The 27,995-nt window shown below is 39.1% G+C and overlaps 1 protein-coding gene across 3 annotated transcripts in view; it reads left to right on the top strand.

Moving 5' to 3' along the window:
• The window catches only part of LOC101175682 (receptor-type tyrosine-protein phosphatase N2), a 383,081-nt gene that overhangs the window by 240,257 nt on the left and 114,829 nt on the right, over positions 1–27,995 (top strand). For all 3 annotated transcript variants that reach the window (XM_023965497.2, XM_078934368.1, XM_023965498.2), the window contains one exon: positions 259–323. In XM_023965497.2, the coding sequence (XP_023821265.1) occupies positions 259–323 (65 nt within the window). The remainder of the gene's footprint in view (positions 1–258; positions 324–27,995) is intronic.

The following is a 27,995-nucleotide window of genomic DNA, read 5'->3' as shown; positions in this document are numbered from 1 at the left end:
TTGTTTTGCAGAACAAGCACCACTGATTGATAGAAACCATGCAGACATGGTTGCATACAGAACATTATTGTAGACACTAAAAATTTGGCTAATGTCACAGAAATAAATGTGATTTTGCTGTTGTGATAGAACAAAGTTGTCTGTTGTCATCATCTCTGTGTCTGACTTGTGTGTGTTTTTGTGGTTTTTGTGTGTTTCTTTTTGCTTTTTTTAACCAAACAACAGAAACACTCAAGTTTTGCTTTTCGTTATTTGCAGTTAAGCAGAAAGCTGCTGTCGAGAAAGAAGCCAAACTCAACATCCTGGAGGCCGGAGTGGCAGACGTGAGTAGCCTTGTTTCCCTTCAACTGGGATAAGTTTATGGCATGAGAGTGCGATGATGCATAAATGTAAAAGCACTGATTCCTAGTGCATTTGAATGAGTGGAATGCTTCAGGTTTTGAAGACTTTGTCCTGAAAGTTGTTCTTGTAGTTTTTGGTGAATGATCAAACAAATGTTCCTAAAATTTTAGAAAGGGGTTTGTATAAAGATTTCCAAAAGCCGTTCTCAAACACGTCATGCCCATGTGGTTCATATAACAACATTAAATAAAACATTATATCTAGAAATAGAAATAGAAATAGAAAAATAGAATTGGTGGTAGCAAGCAAGTGCAACCGTCCAGTTATTCTTTAATATTGTTTATCGTCATATTCTAAATTAAGTATTCTGTGTCTAAACTCAGGAATTTCTGGAGACACATCACTGGCAGTGAGCTCCATTGAGACACAGACTTTTAAAACTGAAGAAAGAAAATAAACACTTCTGTTCTTTATTTATAAGTAAAAGTAAGTCAATTATAATAGTTTTGGTGCTTTTTTCTATGCTACAGTTTGTAAATAGAAGAGAAGTGTTAAAAAGAAACACACACTAACTGTTGCTAATCAAATGGGGAATCTGCTACTCTGTAGGGTTCATATGTTTGTAAAGCTGACTGATGACATCAGTGCCTCACCAACCGTGAAACTCCCTGCATCTCCCTGGTTTACATCAAAAGTAAACATATAAATGATGTAAGGCGTGTTTAACCTTTTAAAAAAGTTGAACAAAATCTCAGACAATTGGTCTGGTTTACATGTATATTTTTTATTAAGCTGTTATCGGTGTGTTAATGTGTTTCTGAATGGGACTGTGACTGTAAAGCGCTTTCGGCCTTCTAGGAGGTAGTAAAGCGCCAAATAAGTATACACTATTAACCATTTTAGGATATCAACAAAATCTTTCCTCCTGTATGTTCACTCTACATGTTCTTGGCTTTGGCCTTAATCAGTTACAAGTAGTTCTTGTACATTCACCTGGAAATATCAACTTTGTATTGGGTTGTTCTCGAAACGGCATAGTGATCGGGATCGGTTTGTCTGCCTTCGCCCAACAGTAGCCGGGACGGATACTCTTGAAATTGCTCTGCTGCCAGACCTTTGCACATCACCCGCTTCTCAAATCACACCGCGGGACCTCTGATCACGTCTGTACCATTGACTTAACATTGAAATTGGCTGCCTCTGCCGTGAATGGGGTTCGGTGAGACTGCAGTTTATCTGTAACCTATAATCCTAAACTTAACCCTTCCTTTGAGTCAGTGCGGCCAAAAAAAAAGTTCAGCCAGGGCTGCACGTATTTTGAAAAATTACGTGTGAATAGTCACTTTCTTTATGGCATTGCCTTTTTATTTGTTGTGAAAGTTAATTCAACAGTCTGCATGTGCATCAAATTAGTTCTGAGCCTCAGGCAGTGCTGCTTACTGGTGCAATGTAGCCTAAATTATAATGTAATTCAAACCATGTTTCATGGGCTTATCAAGTTTTATTTCGTGTGTAATTTTATTAAACAGCAGGGTCTGGTAAACACATTTGTTTTGTCATTCCATATATGGTTCAAAAAGTGTCGATTTGGAACCAAAAGTATGTCAATTTTCACAGTTTCTTTATCGCTAAAGAGAAACTTTTGAAAATAGAGACTGTCAGTTTCCCCCACGTGTCAAGTTCTCCACTAATGCAAGGCGCAGCTTGCAGAAAGGGGGCATCGAGGGGTGAGCCACTCAGGTCAGCACCAGCAGCCAAGCCCATGTAGAGGAGATTTTGGAAACAGAGGCTTCAGATAGACATGAAATATGGCTTTGTAAGACATTTAGGTTGTGGAATTTTGATTAGAAACTTCATAATCATAAAACACCACTTGGAAAGTTTTTATAAAAATTTGTAAAATTGTCATAATTCCCATCTCTTCTGCCTCAACGTTTTTATCTTCGGGGGACTTTAAGAATCGTTCCTCCTTGTTAGTAGTATTTCAAAGTGTAATACACTTTTTTGCCTTTGTCTTGACATGACAAGTGTAGTGATCTCACAAAACAAAAAAATCGTTCCAACTTTACATGATTCCACAGCAGCTTACAAGAACATTTTTGTTCAAAGTAGAGAGGTAATCATCTTTTTGAAAAGCTCTGTTCCTCACCGTGAAAGCAACCAAACTAAAGCCCTTGTTCTCGTTTATCATTTGCTGTATGCTGTGCATTCTTTAGGGCCACACTTAAGTATACAAACAAGAAAAAAGCAGGCAACAAACGATAAGGGGATCCACACCTTCACACATGTGCTGTCAGGTTTTTTTTGTTTCGCTCCCTCTCAGCCTCTGTCTCTCCCTCTGTCATCTCTTATCATTACCTTTCTCCTCCATCTTAGTGATGGATAGACTGCTGAGCCTCTACACCCCACCCCCCTCCCCACATTGATTCAATAGTTGGAGTGTAGCGATGAAGACCTGCTTTTCAATGTGCTTATCAAACAGCATGGAGCGAGGTCTGGAATAGAAAGGGAGGGTGGTAAGAGAAAAAAGGACAGAAAAGTCAGGAGGCTTGTGGAGGAGACGGTCAGAATAAAGGGTCTATCGAGGTGATCAATACCTAGCTGCAAACAGGAGCCATTATGAACAATCTAAGCCACATTGTAGGAGGGAGAGGCAGAGTGGAGTGAACAAAATTATTATTATTTTTTTTATGCTTCAAAAGGTAGAGAAAGAGAAACACAACAAGCCTGCAACAAAAGCTTCCATCCACTCCCTCATGCAGTGTTTGTTATAGTTCTATCAAGGATCGTAAAATACAAATATTAGCATATTTCAACACAATGACAGGTTCAAAATAAAACGAAGTGGAAGGATGTTTCGGATGGAGGCAGAGCCTTTTGTTGAGGAAGCAAACAAGACTGGCACGGGTCAGAATCCTTCCACGTTGTGGGGATTTGCTCAGACATTTTCACACCAATCCAGTTTGTGCTTTATATGAGGACCATCATCAAATTTACTGCTGCAGTAAAAAGTTTAATGAGGCAAATAGCATGCTAATAAAAGGGATCATATAACTGATCATGATTTGGTTGTAAACGTTTGTTTTGGTTCAGGCTGACTGGAATGAAGAAAGTTGGGTCGGGTTTGTTGGAGTTACAGCTGAAAGCTTTTAACTTCCCCTTTGGCTTCAGTACAGCCAAAACTAATGGGCGAACAAGCAAAAATAGTTCTAATTTGCTCTACAGGCCTTTTTTTTATCTGTAAAAATTGCATTTTTTCTGTGTGAAGTAAACTTATGGCAGCAATAGCATCTTTCATGGATGTAGGTGATGATTACCTTTTTTTTGCGTCTCCACTTCAAAGTGAAGGTACAGTTTTTATACAACACCCACATCAATTATCCAGAGCGATTTGTTACGTGGATGCATTTTTTTTTTGCTGCTTAGTGTCAAAGGGGAAATTGTGTGGATCCTATGAAGGTGTCCTTTGAAATTAAAATGTTTCAATTTTAAATTCATAGACCTGGACTGGTCAACTGCCTCTGTCCCATCGGTGTCTGACCAGGGCTCCTGGGACTGACTCTTTCTTGGTTCCTCTCTCTTTGTGTGTGTGTGAGGTGGGGGTGGGGGGCTGTGTCTTGCTGTGGAATGGGGCCCCTGGGCTGGGGAGACCTTGGGCCCAACACTGTGGGAGGGAGACTAGGGGACAGCTGTTTCATCAATTGGAAGTTGTTGAGTCTGGAAGTTGTCCCGTACTACCTTCCTTCCACTTACGACAGTCACCTAACCTTTACCGTAACGCTTATAAGCGTGAAGGGGGGGTATCAACCTGCGATGACCCTTGGGAGTAGGCATACTTGGCTGCCACAGAGATTTAAGCCCCTCTTTTTTAACTGCAGGACCCTTGGAGGGAGGGTGCTTGGACATCTCTGTGAGAAATCAGGAGACGTCCCCTCAGTGCCTTACAACCCAATTTTAACTGCACCCTTTATTACACACATCCATCCACCCCATAACAATATAAACTGCAAAACAAACACACGCACACTCACAATACACAAGAAAGGCAGGGCCTCTGATATTCAGTCCTTCCCCCATCCCTGATGGGGGAACCACGCACTCAGCAGTGGTGGCCGTATCCCGTGGGCGCTGACTTCCAAGGCCCAGTGGTGCTCTCTTCATAGAGGGAAAGGTATCCCTGAGTTCTCTGGCAAGACCATGAGCCAGCATTGGCTTGGATTTTCCAGACTCCTGTGCCCCCCTGCTCTCATTGTGGCCCCCTGTGGCGGTTCTGCCGGCCCTATTCTGGGTGGCTGAGGTGGGCCACCTGGTTGGTATATTTCCTTGATCTGATATCCAGAGTGGGTGTCTAGGGTGGCCCAAACTACCACTGCTGCTTCGCCTTCGACGGGTGCCAGCACAGCTTTGCACAAATGGAATGTATGATGGAATGACATATGCTTGACACTTTTGATTGTATGCATAGGTCCTGTGTGTGCGTGTGAGCTGTAACATAAATGTGTGTGGAGATCTTTGGGGCCACCAGGTATTTGTGTCCGTGGACAGGCCTCGCCCTTTGGACTGACATCTACACCTGACTCCAATAATGATAAATCTCCAGCATAATGTTGCTCCGTGTATTGACAACAGCTGTGGATCATGATGGACCATGAAACAGTGTGACTGAGGGCAACTCAGAACTTGACCAAAACCAAACCAAACCCCAGAATCCTTACAAAAATATAGAATGCTAAATTTTACAAAATATTATTGAAAATAAAGACATTCATAAGCAAATAAATAAATAAATAAATGAATGAATGAATGAATGAATGAATGAATGAATGAATGAATGAATGAATGAATGAATGAATGAATGAATGAATGAATGAATGAATGAATGAATAAATAAACAGTTTCTAAAAACATAACCAGTCATCCCCCCACAGCCTCACCACTGATGTCATGAATGGTGATGTCATCAATGGAGATGTCATCAATGGTGATGTCATCAATGGTGATGTCATCATTGGTGATGTCTTTGCATTGTTGACTTTCAGAATATTGACTGATGTCATTTGAGGTCATAAATGATGTCATTTGAGGTATTTTTTGTAAATCATGTCATTTGACATCACCTGGAAAAAAGGAATAAATAGACCTACATTTGTTTTTTAAGACATCTTAGCGTGGATCTGGACAGAGACATCTGGAAAGAAATACCTGAAAGATGTTTGTGAAAAGTTTTGCAATGCAAAGATTTCTGCTCAGGACAGCAAGAAAACTCGTCAAACGTAGTGTCATGATGAAGTCCCAAATCCTTAAAAGGAGAAAGAAAATGTTCTTCTTAAGACCAATTAAGCCTTCCTCCACGGAACAGCCCATGACATCTACACCCTTTACGACAAACAATTACGAACAACACAAGATGAACGCTAAAGTCGGAATGACAAGTGCAGCACCTAAACAAACTGCAAACAACGGCTTTGTGAAATCTTCAACAGTTAATAGTCACAACTTGACAAAGGACTTCTGCAAGTTTTCTAACGACTTCAACAACTGTTGGTTGAACTCCACCCTCCAAGCTATAGTCAATATGAACACTGTGAGGAATGCCGTTCAATCCCTGGACCCCGAAGTCATGGCTGCCATATCAACCATGCCAGCCACTTCCCAATTGTTTCTGAATGCAGTCCAAACCCCAGGAGCGTTCTTTTGTCAATCTGAAGTGGCAGTAGCTTTACTGGAGTTAGCTCATGTCATACCAGATTTAGAATTCGGACAACAAAATGACATTGCTGACTTCATCAATCCTTTGTTGTGCTGGCTAAAAGACTGTGGAATCCAAGCAAATCTCCACATGCACCAAGAAAGTAGATGTCACAAGTGCCAGAACATCTCATGTGGGTTCAATGATTTGGGTAACATGTTCTTCCTTCCACCGCAACCAGGAAACACAGATTCCATCGCCTCACTTCTTGGCAGCAACGCTGCAAATATCTGCTCCAACATAAAGTGTCAGTTTTGTTCATCAAATATGGAAACGGGAATCTCTTTTGGTGATTGTGACATATTTCCCTTGTATGTGCCAAGACAGTCTGCAGTCAGGGAAAAAATCAGACCAGATAGTTCCATCTATGTTCCTATCAATGGGAAGAAGGAACAATTCAACCTGTCCTCTGTCATTTGCCACAAGAGCAATCATTTTTACACCTACGTTGCCAAAGATGGTGTCATTGTGAAAGCAAACGACAGTCGGATCTCTGTAGCAGATGAGACCTGTCTGGCTGACATTAGCTTACATGGAATCATCTTCCTCTATGAAAAATGCAAAGACACAACTGCTGTCAATCACATGAACGTGTCTGCTAAATGTGAGGAAAATGTTGCTCAGCAAGACACCATGAGGCCACAAGACGAAAAGTCCAGCCGCAAGTCTGAACACAAGGTAGATTATGTAGAATTGTTCAGAAAGAAAGCAGCAAGGAATAAAGGGAAAAAGAAAATCCTGGGACAATTAAAAACTGCTGGAGGAGTTTCAGGACCAAAAAGACGAACCAATTATAAAAAGGCATCGAGTGGGAATGGTGTGTGTTGGACCTGAAGAAACTAAGGTCAATTAGGGACCAAAGACTTTGACATGATCAACGTCATGCTTTTTCAACATTTCTGTGGATATTCTGGATAAAGGTTTTAGTCCTTTTTCCACAAATGCTATGATTGATAGACATTACTGAACACACACAAGGAATTCAAGGGCAAAAAGAACAAAAAAAGTCTTCAATTAGATGTAATGTAACTATTTTTACTGTCTTTATTAGATGTTTAAAGTTTTCATGTGGGGATATTGCTGGTTTGGTCTTGGGTTGTTGCCGCGGTGCTCGCCCTTGCTGGGGGGGCTGGGGGCCGACGTCGCAGCCTCACGGCTGTGGTGTGGACCCTGTTGCTGTCCGCTGTGGGTGGGCGCCATGGCAATGATCTGTTGCTGAGCTGCTCCTGGTATGAGATCCCCACGCCTTCAATTGTCATAGTTATTTATTATTTATTTATTATTTTTATTTAGTTATTTAGAGTCATTTTAATGCATGTGTTTCGGGGGGGGGGGGGGATCAAAGGGGTTGGTGGGTTTTCTTTTCTTTTTGTATTTTGTTGTTTTTAATTGTAAAACTCTTTGTCAAGTAAAAAGAGCTTTTGTATAAATAATTGCTGATTTTCAAAGTAAAAGCCCCCCCCCCGCCCCAAACACACACACACACACTTTTAGGGTTTTTTCTCCGGGATGCTCCGGTTTCCCCCTGCATGAGCTGCACAACAATAAATTTTTACCAAACACACACAAGTCAAAGACAGAAAGGAAGCTGATAATAATTCTACTCATAATCTCTACGCCTCCTGCAAAGTTTCTGCAGATTTAAGCTTTCGTTCTTTTTTTTATTTTACCATAAAGTCCCCCTGACCCAAACACACACACTTTTTTAGGGGTTTTCTCCGGGATGCTCCGGTTTCCCCCCTACAAAAAAAAAATACTTTCAATGCACAGAAGAATTAGGATTGATTGATGTGGAGGACTTTAAATCCCCACCAGGAAGATTCTACACATGACTCTGCAAATCACAAAGAACATTCTTGAATTCTTTTTATTTCTAAATCCGATAGTAGTAGTTAAAAAATATAAAATTGAGTGTGCAGATGTGTTTGACCATAACTTTCTATATGTAAATAAATATTTTAAATTGAAGAAACAAACCACATGGAGATTGAATGTTGGAGTTTGCATAATGAAGCAATTACAAAAAAGACAGAAAAACGGATATAAAACAATATTTGGAGGAAAATGATGATGGAGCGGTAGACCGTACAGCGTTATAGGATACTCTTTAAGGAGTAATTAGGGGAAAACTGACAGCAAAGACATGGTTAAGGAAAAATAGAAATAAAAAGTATAAAGAATACTCTATAGAATGAAAAGAACTTGAAGACCAGTTCATAAACAAAAATACAACAGAAATGTATCAACAAACACAAAACAATAAAAAAAAAATCATTTACATGTTAAAGTAAGAAATAGAAAAAAGCTGATTCATTTTAAACAAAGTTACCAGGAAATAGGGCCTTAATGCACAAAATTGTTCGACAAAAGAACGAAGAAAAAACAGGCGCTCGATAATCTATGAAGTTATTGATCAAGAGACTAAGAAAGTAACAAATAGCCAAAAGAAAATCCAAAGAAGATTCACTAACTACTATAAAAAAAACTATATTCCTAACAAGGATGACATGGGGTGGGCGCCATGGCAATGATCTGTTGCTGAGCTGCTCCTGGTATGAGATCCCCACGCCTTCAATTGTCATAGTTATTTATTATTTATTTATTATTTTTAGTTAGTTATTTAGAGTCATTTTAATGCATGTGTTTATGGGGGGGGGGGGTCAAAGGGGTTACTTAGTTTTCTTTTCTTTTTTTTTTTTTTTTTTTTTTTTTTTAATTGAAAAATTTTTGACACATAAAAGAGGTTTTGTATAAATAATTGTTGATTTTCAAAGTAAAAGCCCCCCCCCGGCCCAAACACACACACACACACACACACTTTTTTAGGGGTTTTCTCCGGTTTCCCCCTGCATGAGCTGCACAACAAAATTTTTTTTACTAAACACACACAAGTGAAAGAAAGAAAGCTAAAAAACATTCTACTCATAATCTCCACGCCTCCTGCAAAGTTTCTGCAGATTTAAGCTTTCGTTCTTTTTTATTTTACCATAAAGTCCCCCTGACCCAAACACACACACACTTTTTTATGGGTTTTCTCCGGGATGCTCCGGTTTCCCCCCTACAAAAAAAAAAATACTTTCAATGCACAGAAGAATTAGGATTGATTGATGTGGAGGACTTTGAATCCCTACCAGAAAGATTCTACACATGACTCTGCAAATCACAAAGAAATGTAAAATTGATTGTGAAGATGTGTTTGACCATAACTTTCTATATGTAAATAAATATTTTAAATTGAAGAAACAAACCACATGGAGATTGAATGTTAGAGTTTGCATAATGAAGCAATTACAAAAAAGACAGAAAAACGGATATAAAACAATATTTGGAGGAAAATGATGATGGAGCGGTAGACCCTACAGCGTTATAGGATACTCTTTAAGGAGTAATTAGGGGAAAACTGACAGCAAAAACAACATGGTTAAGGAAAAATAGAAATAAAAAGTATAAAGAATACTCTATAGAATGAAAAGAACTTGAAGAACAGTTCATAAATAGAAATACAACAGAAATATATCAACAAATACAAAACAATAAAAAAAAATAATTTACATGTTAAAGTAAGAAATAGAAAAAAAACTGATTCATTTTAAACAAAGTTACCAGGAAATAGGGCCTTAATGCACAAAATTGCTCGACAAAAGAACGAAGAAAAAACAACAGGCGCTCGATAATCTATGAAGTTATTGATCAATAGACTAATAAACAAATAGCCCAAAGAAAATCCAAAGAAGATTCACTAACTACTTTAAAAAACTACATTCCTAACAAGGATGATATGAAAACAAGAAACTTAAATAGGCTGAGGGCGATTGGCTACAATGACAACAGCTGTGGATCATGATGGACCGTGAAACAGTGTGACTGAGGGCAACTCAGAACTTGACCAAAACCAAACCAAACGCCAGAATCCTTACAAAAATATATAAAACTAAACTTTACAAGAACCCTTTTAAAATATTATTGGAGATAAAGAGTTATATGGACCAAAGAAAATGCGTCTCGATTATATAACAAATCATACACTAAATATATGCTTCAAACTACTGCAGAAATACAAAATCTTAAGTATTGCAAAAAAATTAAAATGAGTAGCACATGATAGGCAATTTAAACCAGCAGAATATGATCATACCTATAAATATTGGACATCAAAAGGAATAACAGCATGGTGCTTGTTAGAAAAGAAGGACAGAAAGCTGGAGAGTTTGGTCAACTTGGCTAAGCAATTTCACCTTGAAAAACGGGATTATTTCTATATTAACAAACAATGATAAAGGCATAAAAAGACAGCGATACTAAATTGATCAGTACACTATACAAATCTTTAACTGAGTGTGACAAAAACACAACGTTAAAACTAAAAGATAACTTGGAAAAATAATTCAACAGAAAGATAACTGAGCAGGATTGTTTAGACATGTGGAGACACCAGCATACTACCACTGGATCGCGAACATGGAGAGAGTTCGCCTGGAAGAACCTTAAAAGATTTTTCCTAACACCTAAACTGAAGAACAAACAGTTGAAACAAATCAGAGCTGTTAGCGTGAATGTGGAGAAGTAAATATAGACCATTCACATTTGTTTTGGAAGTGTCTGAATGGAGCAGGATTTTGGAAGATGGTGGGTGATGTAACATGCAAAGTGCTGGGATATACAATTCCTTTGGTACCAGAACTGTTTGATTTCTACATGTTCTCAATCCACCAAAGTGACAAATACTTATTTAAAGTTCTGTCACTAGCCGCCATAAAAACATTACAGTAACCAAGAACTGGGGCACTATGTCAATCCCATCAAAGGAGCAATGGACATCAACAATTAACCATGTCTATTCAACAGACACAATAACATACAAACTAGGACTGCAAGAGGCACAATTAAACCAAAAGTGGAAAAAATGGACACTGTACAACAAATAGACCCACAAAGTACAAAAAATTGACCTCTGTTTTGATTTTGGTTGTGTTTTGTTTTTATATGACAAAAACCTATAAAAATTAAGTTTAGAAAAAAATTAATTTGAATCTAACTATATCATAAAAAATTTTTGTAAAATACATCAAATCAAATTAAAAAAAACAATTGGAAACATGCCGTTTCCAAAACTTAATGCAACCACATGAAGGCACAAGCCAGTGCTTTGGTGTGCCGGTCCCAAGTCCGGGTAAATGCAGAGGGTCGTTTTAGAAAGGGCATCTAATGTTAAGCTAGATATGCAAATCCCAAACAGGATGACAGCTGAAACAGCTGAAGTCCAGCCCCAGGCTAAGGGCCCTGCATCTCTTAGGGTCACATAGTCCCCCAAGAGCAGGGATGTGGATGTTGTGTGGAAGAAACAACAGCATGAAAAACTGAAGCATATTTTAAAGTAAGGTAAAGATTTCTAGAAGCTAATCATACCGTTGGACACTGTCCTTCCTTCCAGGACAAAAAGAATTCTTCCTGTTTGTGGCCTTAAAACGTCCTTTAGGCTTTCTCTCCTGGTGCCTGGTGAGGTAAACGACCCTCTGTTTGCGTCTGGCAGGAGTTCCCAGAGTGTGACTATTCTGTCCACCCTGCTGTTGGAGACCACTGACAGACACCTGATCTCCACCAGGACCTTCAGGACATGCTGGTGCCAACTAGGTCACCTTACCGGGCTGCAGTTCCAGAGGAGATGTCTGGCCCACAGATGGTGGGCTCTTCATCCTCCTCTAGGAGAACAGTGACAGCAGCAGCCTCGTCCGAGGCATCAGGGTCCACGCAGACATCCACATGCCCGTCTGCTGGTACAGGTACTCCACCCAGATGAGCTTCCCTGCAGTCAAGACAAAGAGTTCAGGTAATTTTTGTAGATTGATATGAAATCAAGTCTACACCTCTGGCCTCTTCTGATATTATTCGCCCAAGTACATAGCAGGTTTGGTGAAATCATTAACCGTCTGAAGACCAAGCACCCTTTGGTTCTTCTGGTTAAGCATTGGAATCTCATTCACTTTTAAATTTTTCAGCTTTAACTGACAAGTGAATGAGATTCCTATCTGTTCATATGATAACAAACTTAAATACAAAATATGATACTCTGTGATTAAGTACCGAATCCTCTTGGGGTCCTCATACTCATTCGGGCTCTTCAGAGTCTCGAATTTTAAAACACCCAAAGCCAACAAAGGCCTCTCCCTCCTGCCCAGGCTGAAGAGACCTCACCCATTCCTCCTCAAACGCCTGCTGGAACCTGACTGCCTCCACGAAGTCAAGGTAGGCTGAGGAGTAACGGATGAGGCCGTCCTGCAGGTCCCATAGTTCAGTTAAAACAATTACACTTTGAACTAGAATAAATGAACCCTAGACTTGTCACCTTGTTGACCATCAGTGGGGACTGAGATGCTGTCCTCTCTCGCTCCTTCTGGTGGGAGGACACCAGGTTGATGGCGTAGCCCACGTCTTTTTCCAGCTATCAGAGTAAGGTCTTGTCCTGACATGTTCGAACTGGGTCTGCCACTGACTCAGCACCAGGTTGTGGTTATTGATATCCCCCACCCTTGCACATGGGCCTGTGTCACCTTCCCCGCCCCCCCGGGTTTTGGCCCTTTGGCTCTCATTTTGGCGGAGCAAAGTGCTTGTGCCTCATTTGAGGCTTCAGGAGGAGCGTCCCATTGGACGCCCTTCCACAGACTGGATGTTTAGCTGGACGAGTCCAATGCCACGTCCACCTTTTGATTCATCCTAAAAATTGACTCCAAGAAGGTTTGGGAGTTTTTTTTCCTGTGCATTCTACAACAGCAGACTAAGTCTGTTCTTAAAAAAACATCTACGTTGAGATGACAGAGAAAGTCGCAGGAGCTGCCTTTGACTCTACCGCCTGGGTTACTACCATTGGAAACGAGCATGGTCAGGTTCTCATGCAAGAGGCTTTGCCTCTCTGGGGTCCTTCCCCCTACAGTAGTTCATCCCAGGTAACTGCAGATGCTTTTCAGTTTGACTGGGTAAATTTGAAACCTTCCCATCTGTAAACCTAACTGCTAATATTTACACGGTTCCCTCAGAAACTGACTGCAAGACCCAAATACATCCAGGCGTTCTTGATAGGTGGACTGGTGAGGTGGAACGAGGACTGCGCAGTAGGGTTGGGCGATGTTCCTTAAATTGGCCGTTGACGATGTTTGCTGTCAACCATCGGGATGGACGATGATATCGTCGTGGGGGGGGGGGGGGGGGGATTTTTAATGTTTCGGTCTTATATAAGTGCTATCTGTTACATTACTTAATTACTTTATTTATTTTATTTCCCAACTAATGACTCATCCGCGATAATCCAGTATAAACTGAGGGAAGTGACTTTAACAAAGAAAGTAACAAAAAAAGTAGAAAAGTAGTTGTCTGCTCCCGCACTTAACTAGTCAAGTGAACCGGCGGAGCTCGGATTTACAGCTTTGTATTTGAGGGGAAAGGGGGGGGGGTGCTTTGTTCCATGAGCGGTATGTGGGAGATTTAGAACTGCGATCCGTCCCGCAGCTCTAGGGGAACGAGCTACCGAACTCAGAACCGGGTCTAAAAGTGTGTGTCTGAGCACAGCTCGGACCGTCAGCACACACACAGCAGCTGTGGGGCGGTGTAAGCTTCAAAGCAGAGAAATGTCGCTCAGTCCTTAGAAACCGTTCAAACAATCACGTGGATTTGTGTTTCCAGTCGTGTCCCGACTAAATAAAGGCTGATGTTATTCCCACATGTTTACGTGCAGCCAGGATGCAGATTGCAGCACCACCCAAAGCTAATGTTGTTAGCCCGTGTTAGCATACTGCTAATCCCGGCCGGCTCCGTTCTTGAACAGAAAAAGCACTGACCACACGGATTAAAAATAAAACGATGAGCGAACAGGCGCTTCATAATAATCGTAACATTATTAAAAGCACGTTTAGAAGATCATCTCGTATATTACCGAGCTGACATATGAATGTATATAGCCGCTCGGCGAAACTGATATCCGCTTCCGGTTTTTCAAACCCTACTGCGCATGTGCGAATGATTTATTCTGACCGAAAGTGTGACCGTGTGAACGTTTTTTATAATCTGAAAAAGTTTTTCTGGGCCCATGTACACGGTTGGATTCTAATCCGCCCATTGATCCGATCGAGATATTTTGCACATGTAACCGCGGCTTATGGTGTCTACTCGCAGCGTTGCGGGGGCGTGGCATCACGATGGTGTCTCTCCATCGGGATGTCAGTTAACCATCACGATGGACGATGGTACTGCGCAGCAGCAGCTGCACCTCTGGCTGCAGCTGAGGAACATCTGTCGCCACTGCACAGTGGACACCTCAAGCACACGCTTAACCAGAAGAACCAAAGGGTGCTTGGTCTTCAGACGGTTAATGATTTCACCAAACCTGCTATGTACTTAGGCGAATAATATCAGAAGAGGCCAGAGTTGTAGACTTGATTTCATATCAATCTACAAAAATTACCTGAACTCTTTGTCTTGACTGCAGGGAAGCTCATCTGGGTGGAGTACCTGTACCAGCAGACGGGCTTGTGGATGTCTGCGTGGACCCTGATGCTCCGGACGAGGCTGCTGCTGTCACTGTTCTCCTAGAGGAGGATAATGAGCCCACCATCTGTGGGCCAGACATCTCCTCTGGAACTGCAGCCCGGTTAGGTGACCCAGTTGGCACCAGCATGTCCTGAAGCCGGCCAAGGTCCTGGTGGAGATCAGGAGTCTGTCAGTGGTCTCCAACAGCAGGGTGGACAGAATAGTCACACTCTGGGAACTCCTGCCAGACTCAAACCGAGGGTCGTTTACCTCACCAGGCACCAGGAGAGGAATCCTAAAGGACTTTTTAAGGCCACAAACAGGAAGAATTATTTTTGTCCTGGAAGGAAGGACAGTGTCCAACGGTATGATTAGCTTCTAAAAGCCTTTTCCTTACTTTAAAATCTGCTTCGGTTTTTCATGCTGTTGATTCTTCCACACAACATCCACATCCCTGGTCTCAGGGGACTATGTGACCCTCAGAGACGCAGGGCTAGGCAGCACCTGGCTAATGGACTGGGGCTGTACTTCAGCTGTTTTAGCTGTCATCCTGTTTGGGATTTGCATATCTAGCTTGACATTAGATGCCCTTTCTAAAACGACCCTCTGCATTTACCCGGACTTGGGACCGGCACACCAAAGCACTGGCTTGTGCCTTCATGTGGTTGCATTAAGTTTTGGAAACGGCATGTTTCCAATTGTTTTTTTTAATTTGATTTGATGTATTTACAAAAAATTTTTATGATATAGTTAGATTCAAATTAATTTTTTTCTAAACTTTATTTTTATAGGTTTTTGTCATATAAAAACAAAACACAACCGAAATCAAAACAGAGGTCAATTTTTTGTACTTTGTGGGTCTATTTGTTGTACAGTGTCCATTTTTTCCACTTTTGGTTTAATTGTGCCTCTTGCAGTCCTAGTTTGTATGTTATTGTGTCTGTTGAATAGACATGGTTAATTGTTGATGTCCATTGCTCCTTTGATGGGATTGACATAGTGCCCCAGTTCTTGGTTACTGTAATGTTTTTATGGCGGCTAGTGACAGAACTTTAAATAAGTATTTGTCACTTTGGTGGATTGAGAACATGTAGAAATCAAACAGTTCTGGTACCAAAGGAATTGTATATCCCAGCACTTTGCATGTTACATCACCCACCATCTTCCAAAATCCTGCTCCATTCAGACACTTCCAAAACAAATGTGAATGGTCTATATTTACTTCTCCACATTCACGCTAACAGCTCTGATTTGTTTCAACTGTTTGTTTTTCAGTTAAGGTGTTAGGAAAAATCTTTTAAGGTTCTTCCAGGCGAACTCTCTCCATGTTCGCGATCCAGTGGTAGTATGCTGGTGTCTCCACATGTCTAAACAATCCTGCTCAGTTATCTTTCTGTTGAATTATTTTTCCAAGTTATCTTTTAGTTTTAACGTTGTGTTTTTGTCACACGCAGTTAAAGATTTGTATAGTGTACTGATCAATTTAGTATCGCTGTCTTTATATGCCTTTATCATTGTTTAAACGATCCCACCCTCGTCCCCAGAAGAACCACTCTGTATTGCAGTCTTATAATAGTTTCTCATTTGTTAATATAGAAATAATCCCGTTTTTCAAGATGAAATTGTTTAACCAAGTTGACCAAACTCTCCAGCTTTCCGTCCTTCTTTTCTAACAAGCACCATGCTGTTATTCCTTTTGATGTCCAATATTTATAGGTATGATCATATTCTGCTGGTTTAAATTGCCTATCATGTGCTACTCATTTTAATTTTTTTGCAATACTTAAGATTTTGTATTTCTGCAGTAGTATGAAGCATATATTTAGTGTATTATTTGTTATATAATCGAGACGCATTTTCTTTGGTCCATATAACTCTTTATCTCCAATAATATTTTAAAAGGGTTCTTGTAAAGTTTAGTTTTATATATTTTTGTAAGGATTCTGGGGTTTGGTTTGGTTTGGTTTTGGTCAAGTTCTGAGTTGCCCTCAGTCACACTGTTTCACGGTCCATCATGATCCACAGCTGTTGTCATTGTAGCCAATCGCCCTCAGCCTATTTAAGTTTCTGATTTTCATGTCATCCTTGTTAGGAATGTAGTTTTTTAAAGTAGTTAGTGAATCTTCTTTGGATTTTCTTTGGGCTATTTGTTTATTAGTCTATTGATCAATAACTTCATAGATTATCGAGCGCCTGTTGTTTTTTCTTCGTTCTTTTGTCGAGCAATTTTGTGCATTAAGGCTCTATTTCCTGGTAACTTTGTTTAAAATGAATCAGTTTTTTTTCTATTTCTTACTTTAACATGTAAATTATTTTTTTTGATTGTTTTGTATTTGTTGATATATTTCTGTTGTATTTCTATTTATGAACTGTTCTTCAAGTTCTTTTCATTCTATAGAGTATTCTTTATACTTTTTATTTCTATTTTTCCTTAACCATGTTGTTTTTGCTGTCAGTTTTCCCCTAATTACTCCTTAAAGAGTATCCTATAACGCTGTACGGTCTACCGCTCCATCATCATTTTCCTCCAAATATTGTTTTATATCCGTTTTTCTGTCTTTTTTGTAATTGCTTCATTATGCAAACTCTAACATTCAATCTCCATGTGGTTTGTTTCTTCAATTTAAAATATTTATTTACATATAGAAAGTTATGGTCAAACACATCTGCACACTCAATTTTATATTTTCTTTGTGATTTGCAGAGTCATGTGTAGAATCTTTCTGGTAGAGATTCAAAGTCCTCCACATCAATCAATCCTAATTCTTCTGTGCATTGAAAGGTTTTTTTTTTTGGTGTTTTTTGTAGGGGGGAAACCGGATCTTCCCGGAGAAAACCCGTAAAAAAGTGTGTGTGTGTTTGGGTCAGGGGGACTTTATGGTAAAATAAAAAAGAACGAAAGCTTAAATCTGCAGAAACTTTGCAGGAGGCGTGGAGATTATGAGTAGAATGTTTTTTAGCTTTCTTTCTTTGACTTGTGTGTGTTTAGTAAAAAATTTTTTGTTGTGCAGCTCATGCAGGGGGAAACCGGAGAAAACCCCTAAAAAAGTGTGTGTGTGTGTGTGTGTGTTTGGGCCGGGGGGGGGCTTTTACTTTGAAAATCAACAATTATTTATACAAAACCTCTTTTATGTGTCAAAAATTTTTCAATTAAAAAAAAAAAAAAAAAAAAAAAAAAAAGAAAAGAAAACTAAGTAACCCCTTTGACCCCCCCCCCCCATAAACACATGCATTAAAATGACTCTAAATAACTAACTAAAAATAATAAATAAATAATAAATAACTATGACAATTGAAGGCGTGGGGATCTCATACCAGGAGCAGCTCAGCAACAGATCATTGCCATGGCGCCCACCCCATGTCATCCTTGTTAGGAATATAGTTTTTTTTATAGTAGTTAGTGAATCTTCTTTGGATTTTCTTTTGGCTATTTGTTACTTTCTTAGTCTCTTGATCAATAACTTCATAGATTATCGAGCGCCTGTTTTTTCTTCGTTCTTTTGTCGAACAATTTTGTGCATTAAGGCCCTATTTGTGTGTTTGGGCCGGGGGGGGCTTTTACTTTGAAAATTAGCAATTATTTATACAAAACCTCTTTTATGTGTCAAAAATTTTTCAATTAAAAAAAAAAAACAAAATACAAAAAGAAAAGAAAACTAAGTAACACCTTTGACCCCCCCCCCCCCCCCATAAACACATGCATTAAAATGACTCTAAATAACTAACTAAAAATAATAAATAAATAATAAATAACTATGACAATTGAAGGCATGGGGATCTCATACCAGGAGCAGCTCAGCAACAGATCATTGCCATGGCGCCCACCCACAGCGGACAGCAACAGGGTCCACACCACAGCCGTGAGGCTGCGACGTCGGGCCCCAGCCCCCCCAGCAAGGGCGAGCACCGCGGCAACAACCCAAGACCAAACCAGCAAGCCCTGGTAGAAAAGATCCCCACATGAAAACTTTAAATATATAATAAAGACGTTAAAAATAGATACACGACATCTATTTGAAGACTTTTTTTGTTCTTTTTGCCCTTGAATTCCTTGTGTGTGTTCAGTAATGTCTATCAATCGTAACGTTTGTGGAAAAAGGATTAAAATCTTTATCCAGAATATCCACAGAAATGTTGAAAAAGCATGACGTTGATCATCTCAAAGTCTTTGGTCCTTTATTGACCTTAGTTTCTTCAGGTCCAACACACACCATTCCCACTCGATGCCTTTTTATAATTGTTTCGTCTTTTTGGTCCTGAAACTCCTCCAGCAGTTTTTAATTGTCCCAGGATTTTCTTTTTCCCTTTATTCCTTGCTGCTTTCTTTCTGAACAATTCTACATAATCTACCTTGTGTTCAGACTTGCGGCTGGACATCTCTTCTTGTGGCCTCATGGTGTCTTGCTGAATAACATTTTCCTCACATTTAGCAGACACGTCCATGTGATTGACAGCAGTTGTGTCTTTGCATTTTTCATAGAGGAAGATGATTCCATGTAAGCTAATGTCAGCCAGACAGGTCTCATCTACTACAGAGATCCGACTGTCGTTTGCTTTCACAATGACACCATCTTTGGCAACGTAGGTGTAAAAATGATTGCTCCTATGGCAAATGACAGAGGACAGGTTGAATTGTTCCTTCTTCCCATTGATAGGAACATAGATGGAACTATCTGGTCTGATTTTTTCCCTGACTGCAGACTGTCTTGGCACATACAAGGGAAATATGTCACAATCACCAAAAGAGATTCCCGTTTCCATATTTGATGAACAAAACTGACACTTTATGTTGGAGCAGATATTTGCAGCGTTGCTGCCAAGAAGTGAGGCGATGGAATCTGTGTTTCCTGGTTGCGGTGGAAGGAAGAACATGTTTCCCAAATCATTGAACCCACATGAGATGTTCTGGCACTTGTGACATCTACTTTCTTGGTGCATGTGGAGATTTGCTTGGATTCCACAGTCTTTTAGCCAGCACAACAAAGGATTGATGAAGTCCGCAATGTCATTTTGTTGTCCGAATTCTAAATCTGGTATGACATGAGCTAACTCCAGTAAAGCTACTGCCACTTCAGATTGACAAAAGAACGCTCCTGGGGTTTGGACTGCATCCAGAAGCAATTGGGAAGTGGCTGGCATGGTTGATATGGCAGCAATGACTTCTGGGTCCAGGGATTGAACGGTATTCCTCACAGTGTTCATATTGACTATAGCTTGGAGGGTGGAGTTCAACCAACAGTTGTTGTAGTCGTTAGAAAACTTGCAGAAGTCCTTTGTCAAGTTGTGACTATTAACTGTTGAAGATTTCACAAAGCCGTTGTTTGCAGTTTGTTTAGGTGCTGCACTTGTCATTCCGACTTTAGCGTTCATTTTGTGTTGTTCGTAATTGTTTGTCGTAAAGGGTGTAGATGTCATGGGCTGTTCCGTGGAGGAAGGCTTAATTGGTCTTAAGAAGAACATTTTCTTTCTCCTTTTAAAGATTTGGGACTTCATCATGACACTACGTTTGACTAGTTTTCTTGCTGTCCTGAGCAGAAATCTTTGCATTGCAAAACTTTTCACAAACATCTTTCAGGTATTTCTTAACAGATGTCTCTGTCCAGATCCACGCTAAGATGTCTTAAAAAAAAAATATAGGTCTATTTATTCCTTTTTTCCAGGTGATGTCAAATGATATGATTTACAAAAAATACCTCAAATGACATCATTTATGACCTCAAATGACATCAGTCAATATTCTGAAAGTCAACAATGCAAAGACATCACCATTGATGACATCACCATTGATGACATCACCATTGATGACATCACCATTCATGACATCAGTGGTAAAGGTGTGGGGGGATGCCTGGTTATGTTTTTAGAAATTATTTTTTCATGTATTTATTTATTTGTTTATGAAAGTCTTTATTTTCAATAATATTTTGTAAAGTTTACAATTCTATTTTTTTTGTAAGGATTCTGGGATTTGGTTTGGTTTTGGTGGTTTTTGGTAAAGTTCTGAGTGTCCCTCAGTCAGACTGTTTCCTGCTCCATCATGATCCATAGCTGTCGTCGTTTTAACCAATTGCCCTCAGCCCGTTTAAGTGTCTGGTTTTCAGTTCATCCTTGTCAGGTCATCTGCTCTGCTCTGTTGTCAAACTTTTTTTTGTTACTCTGTGTGTTTTGTCATGATTTCAGTTTGGTTATTAAATCTTTTATTTTCTATCATTATACCCGGTCTCCTGCATTTTGGGTCCTCCACCACCGAAATGTGAATTTTCACTATTTCAGTTCTAGCTGAGCAAATAGATGAGAGCTGGAGGCCTCTTGTGTTGGACATAATTTACTTTTACAACAGGGGTTTTGAATCATCTGAAAAAAAACACATGTATGTCTGAATAAACCCCTTTTGTAATCTAGGCCAAACTTTATTCATCTTAATCATATTCTGATTGATTGATTTGTTTTTTAGTGTTTTGCATTAGTTGATATATTTCTGTCGTATTTCTTTTTATGAACTGTTCTTCAAGTTCTTTTCATTTTAAGTATTCGGTTCTGTGTTACCTACAATCAAGACACAGACTCTACATATCTGAATTTGTCGGGAATTTCCAACTAAAGTAAACATGTGAATGTAGTTTTTAATACTTTTGAAATGTATTTTGTTCTTCAGAGTAGTTGATGTGAAAAGTCGTGGTGCAATTTGCAATGTCAATTTATATTTTCAAAGAATTTTTCAATGCTTATTTTTCAGTTTTGCTTCTTATTTTACCGTTAAAAGATGACATAGAGCTATACTTTTATTTGCATTAGACTGAAAACCCTAAATACTACGCATTTTCACATATTCTTTTTGAATCATATATTGGTTTTAGTTTACCTAAACCCTAAGGTAATGTTTCATAAAACATCCAGCAATTCCACGCAGCTTGTTAAATGACTGTGTACTCTTTATTATCTTCCATTTTGACCACCTAACAGTCACTGGGCTTCAGGGTTAAAAACCACTGAAAAGTGGAGGCCACGTGCCTCTAAGTAACCCTTGTGCTATCCTGGGCACTTTAACATTGGGAGTTGGGTCATCTAGACCCAGTAGACAGTGCTCTTAACTTTTTTTCTTTAATGATTTGTGATCTTCACTGGTGTCCATGGATTACATGAAATCTTTCCACCTTTATCCACCTTTGTTATGGTCGGAATAACACGTCAATGGAAGGGTGGGGTCATCTAAGATAGCACAAGGGTTAAGTGAGTGCATGTTTGTCATGAGGGCCGTGGAAGACAAGGTTGCTGTTGCAACAACTACATTATTGTCATCCGGAATTGGCACAAATCTTCTTCCATCCCAAGGAGAGCAAGTTTATAAATGGCAAAAGGAATGGAGGTCAAATAAAAGCGTAATATATCTAATCAAAACTAACTTGAATTGGATGCTACAAACCAAGGATGATGCCCTTGTTTTTTTTTTAGTTGTTATAAAACATGTCTCAATAGTTGACCTTGTGTTAAAATACTGTAGAAGTATTCAGTGTGATGCTATCCCCCAATAGAAACTGCACCTCAGGTTGTGGTTTTATTTGATTTCTAATCCTAAAGACCATGAAACACTCGGGAGAGGAATGTTTTCTGCCTTGGCACAACATTCAGTTTCATCAGCCTGTTTCTGAAGTGCTGTTCCTTCAGCAGAGGAGTTCACAATTTACCCAAAAGGTATCATACAAAGTCTGCATGTGGTGTTTTTTGTTTTTAAACAATAAGTGCAATATTTTCCTTAAAAATAGAAGAAGGTAACAAGAAAACAAGAAAATAAGAAACATTTCTAGATTATGTCATCGGTCCATACATTTTCTTAACCAGCTGTATGCCTTTCGGGGTCACAGGGTTGCCGGAGCCTGTCCCGGCTACAGTTGGGGAAAGGGTTCACCTTGAACAGGTTCCCAGTCTGCCACTTAATCAGTCCCACACACATGCACACCTAGGGACACTTTGCAGGGGTGCTCAACTCCAGGCCTTGAGGGCCTCCTTCCTGCTGGTTTTCTAGAATCCTGCCATATCTGCTGATGATTACCTGGAATAGGTGTGTTGAGCCAATAAGGAGCTTTATTGGCAGGCGAGTTAGAAAACGTGTAGGACACTCGCCCTTGGGGTCTAGAATTAACAAATGAAGTCTGTTTTTGGAGGAAGCTGGAGTTTCCAGAGAAAACCCACAAAGAAAGGTCCGAGCTGGGATTTAAACCAGGGCCTCCGCACTGTAAGGTGACAGAGCTAACCATTGATCCACTGTGCAGTTATCACCTGGGGCCAATTGTTCAAAGGTAAACTGATCGGATTTTGGTGATCGGATTGGATCAAATCTTGAAAATGGGTTGTTCAAAAGGCAAAGAAGGAATCTGAAATCAGATTAGATCACAGAATCCAATCCTAGTTCTAATCTGGATCAAACCTTCAGTTTGTGTTGTTCAAAACTTGTCAGTAGGATTTGGATAACTTTGATCCAAAAAAACTGGATTATCCTGATCCCAACAGGGGGTAGGATTTAAAGGTGGATTCCAGGAGGGAAATGTAGAAAACTTTAAAATTGGTCAAATAATACATTTGTTTCATTTAGTGTTTATACTTTTATTTATATTTTGCACTTGACTTGTGTAACCGTTGTAACATCGATGAAGGAGATACAGTAGACATAGGCTACCAGTTAAGCTATTCAGTAAAGTAAAAACAACCAAAGCAGAACTGCAGATCCGCCTCCGAAAAGCAGAGCTTGGAAATGGTCTCTCCTACTCAGATTAAAAAACTCCCTGAACATTCTTTATTTTGTTAACTATTGGACATTTAGCCATTTTATTTTAGACGTTTTCAAAATATCCACAATGTATTTGTTAATGTATATTTGTTGTTTTATTTTTTGTGACTCAAATGAGGGGTTATAAAAGAAATTATGAATGGAAGTGGATGTTTGTTATTTTTGTGTTTTCTCTCAGAATAACAAACTCTTACAGTGAACCCCATGTTGGCTCTTCTACCTGTTCTTTACATAGCTGGTAGCCCGTGCTGTGATATGTTGTCCCATTTAGAGCACAGGTAATCTGGATTTGGTAATCTTGAAAACTGTGTATCTGGATCAGGATGATCCAGTCCAATGTTGCTTTGAAAAACCGGCATAAAAGTAAGACGGATTACCTGATCCTGCATAGGAAAAAATGTGATTTCCAAATCCGGATCATTTTGATCCAGATTCAACTTTTTGAACAACTGGCCCCTTTGTATTGAACTAATTAAAAGGGGAAAATATGCATTTTTAAAAATGAAACCTGTGTTTTTTCTCATAAAACAAGCTAATTAACCACAAATATTTCTGTGATATTTGATGGTACTTTGCAAACGGCACACCATATGTTTATTTGTTATTTATCTTTGAGACATTTCTAACATCTGCACTTTTAGTCAATGGTTTGATTTGGTTTAGCATTACTGTGTCAAGAAATGTGTTTGCTATAGACCATTATCACTTTTTAACGCACTTCGCGGAAGCAGGCTTCCATGGCGTTCGTTAAAAAGTGATCATGCACACTTCGAAGGCCATTAACCCTTACATCACTAACTGGCTCCTTGAATAGTATACAGGATATGGGTCTCAGCTACTTCATCCTTTTTTAAGTATTTGCCAGGACCTTACAGCATGCTCGTAGAAAAAATAGTGCATGAAAATGTTCACTGTAAAGGTTCACCGAATAATCTTCGACCATGATACTTTGTGCGAGCCCCATACAGGTTTGTCAATTTTTCGCCCATAGACAGACTGTATCCACCTGTAAGAGCAGTTACACAGTATTAGATCACCCCCGTAATGCCTGTGGTGTGTGGCTGAGCAGAGCAGAGTGATAACAACAGTTGCAATGACAGTATTTTTAGTTGCAGGCTGCACAGGTGTCTGAAACAGAGCTTGAACTGAATACGAATATTCATGAAGCCCAGAGACGCACACAGGACCACGGTTTGCCTCAGTTCACAAAGAGAGAAAGAAATCATAGAAAATCAAAACAATGACATTTACATGTGCAAGCACACCTGAATTTGAACAGTGTTAGTGTGTGTCTGTTTTTTTTTCTTAACTCAGGGAGGGGCATGCCCTCTTAAATTCATCCTCATCGCCTGCCATAGAAATTCAAATGGCTTCATGGAGAAAAGTAGATGGAGAGGCTGTTGAAGAGTTGGCTCGTCTTTTCTCTCTGCTCCAAAATGGTCTTTGATATGCTAATAGGAGCTCACCACAGGGGCCCCGAAGGCCAGATGCATGCTGGGATCTACCCCAGGTGGTGTGTGCACTCGTTTACCTGCAATGCTCACAAAAGACTTAGTGTAGCTTTATTTTAAAGATATAATTGATGTTTATTATTTTGCATAATTGTGACATGAATGCAATAATAAAAGGTAAACTGTAGACAAACATTTTTCATGTATATTTTTCCTGTATAATGAAAAATTAAAATTGTTAACTTTAATGAGTTTTACTAATCTAATAATGCAAGCTTTCTTAAATCTCTATCTCTTATTGACTATATTTGGACATATTTACGGATCATTTTTTCCACAGGGAGTACCCCCACCCCCCCAAAAAAAAGGAAAAGAACCCTTAGTAGCAGTTTAACAAGGAAAGGTTTGTGTTAGTATGCATGGCAGAATCTGACCTTGGTTTCTGACATAACAGATTCTGTTAAATAAATTAAAAATAAAGATTTTCAATAGTCTGTTATCTTTCAGTTCATTTATGTTTCAGGTTTTTTCTATCAGTCATTATTAACATTTTCCCTAAATTTTAAAGGAAAGTTTAAAAGAAGCTCTGGTCTATAAAGATTTCTGGTATTTCTTATGTCAGAATATAAATTCTAAATTACACAGGTAGTTAAGTTTTAATTTGCATGAATTTTATTTTATTTCATTTTAAATGTTTCCTAATTAAATATTGACAAACTTCTTTTTACATAAATCATTTCAAACCTTGTTTGCGAAACAATTTGAAGTCTACAAATTAAAACAAACATATTTTTTAAGTATTTTAACAGTTCAGGAGTACTATGTTGGTTGCATCTTCCCTTCTAAGATTTACTTTTTGCGGCAAAAAATACTTTTAAACAAAAACGTGATTAAAAAAATGCTTTTTATCTCGTTTAATTTTAACAACCACATGGAGGGTTCCTTTTATGTGATCCAGGTTACATTTTAATGATCAGAATCGGCTTTCCTTTATTGGATTAATTGGTGTCAAAGCTGTTCCCCAGCTTCCCTTATAAACTGCAGTCGTTTGAATTTAGTATCAGAGCCTGATTAAGTTACACACATTGATTCTGGATGCTTGATTTGAAGTTAGAACATATCCTCTTTACTACATGATGCTGGTTTTTTTTTACTTCATGTGGTCCATTTTCTAAGGATTTCAATTTTTTGTTAAGCATCCTATGTATAATATTTAATTTAAAAAAATCAAATTGTAGATGGCAATATACAGTGTGTGATACAGGATATAAATAACTGTACATCAAGAACCATATTTTCTGCACTGTAGGTCAGACTGCGCTGTCACTGAATGGTCTATTTTTTGAATTATGTCATATAGAAGATGCACCAAACTAAAAGGCACATTAAGCAAGACAAAAGAGTCACAGATAAGTCTGTCAGTCAGTCTAACTTTATTAAATTTGTTCACAGTGATTCTAGACTTGTTCACATTACCTGTAACTTCCCACCTTGTTCTCAACATGTAAAACAAAAAGCAACAGACTGATTCTGTAAAAACAAATGTTACTGTGGCTACGCTAACACCAAACCTTAAAATAAACGTAGTCTGACGCCACTACACATTAGCTGTGTTATCATATTTATTAGAACAAATTTTGACGGAGCGCTGTGTGCCTCTCAGTATCACTTTGACATCACTAACACAGCCAGAATATCTACAGAGAGATAGTTTGCATTCCAATGTTCCCAATCTGTTGAGTTTTAAAACATTTAAAATACAAGTTTAAGTCTGCAATTAGCAGAATTTACTTCTATTGTCTTTTGATGCTCTTAAACTTTGGTATAATTGCATTGAGAAAGACTTTTTTAAAATTCAGTTATTTAAAGGGTCAATAACAAATGGATGACATTTGGATTTTCCCAATAGCGGTCTATCAAGCTCTTTTAATGCTGGGTGTAATATCAGACAGATTTGCTGATGGTTTCTCAATTTTCCTTTCTACCTAATCTTCTGTGCGTCTCTGCTCAGTGTGTTCTGCACACACTGTTGTGACTGGGAGCTACACTTCACCAGAGCAGCTTTCTGCTTTCCAGGAGCCAGTAGTCACCCACTGAGCTTCCTGGCAAACAGCAGGACACATAGACAGCTGGTATACAGCGCTCGCCCCGCTCTTTTTTTTTTTCTTCTTTTCCCCCAGGTGCTAAATGAGCTGTTAGGTACAGCTGAGGTCACCCAGACAAACAAAAACGTGGAGAAACAGAAGCCCCCACATTTCAATACATCACAGCAGACTGCATCTTTGATTTTCCTAGGCAAAATGTGCTCCCGGGAGGCTTCGCTCAAGCAAACAAGGTGTGTAATGACAATGGCATCAAGCTTGGGATTGTGAGTCGGTTTGCTCAGTGTTGGGTCCTGAATTTTAAGCTGTGATTTTGACTGGACAGTGCGAGGCATTACTGTTATGTGTGCGCATCAGTGAGCAAATGGTGTGATTCTCCAAAGTGGCCAGTCTCATTAACAATGTCTCACGCTTGATTAGCCTGTGGCGTTTGGTACCAGAGTTTACAGCTGATGTTGTTGAGCAATTCCTCATTAATACCTGAGAATGTGGAGGAGAAAAAGGAGTGTGAAAACCCCAGATGATCATTACAGAATAAACCAGTCAAACGTCTCATTTTTACACTGATTACTAGTGCACATAGCAAATTCTAGTTAAGGCTTTTGCATCATTGAGTCACATGCACACAAAAATCAGAAACTCACCGTTGACTCTTTTTTTATTGGAAACAATGTGTAGGTGATAATGTAGGGTTTTAACTTCTTGTTACCTTTAAAAACATCTGCAGCTCTTTTTTTGTAAACAAGTTGCTTGAAATCAGTGTTGCTGTTATGGGAAAAATTATGTCTCCAAAAATAGACGACATATCCCAGCTGTACTTGGTTTTGACCTTATTAGAAGCTAGCAGGACTCGTGACTTGTTTTTGTCGTTTTATGAAACAAAAGGAATAAATTAGATAAATGCTGGTAATTGACAGTAAATTTTAGCTTTTCTGTAAGAAATGGATGAGTTTATCCAACATTGAATTGTTGGATAAGTGATGCTATCAAATATAAGACTATGGATTATTTTACTGACATAGTCTCTAGAAATCTGATAAATCAAATAA

Source organism: Oryzias latipes, chromosome 17, assembly GCF_053564925.1.
Source record: "Oryzias latipes strain Hd-rR chromosome 17, Olatipes_Hd-rR_3.1".
Classification (NCBI taxonomy): Eukaryota; Metazoa; Chordata; class Actinopteri; order Beloniformes; family Adrianichthyidae; genus Oryzias; species Oryzias latipes.
The sequence above is the reverse complement of the archived record's forward strand: the minus strand, read 5'-3'. Positions and strand labels throughout refer to the sequence as shown.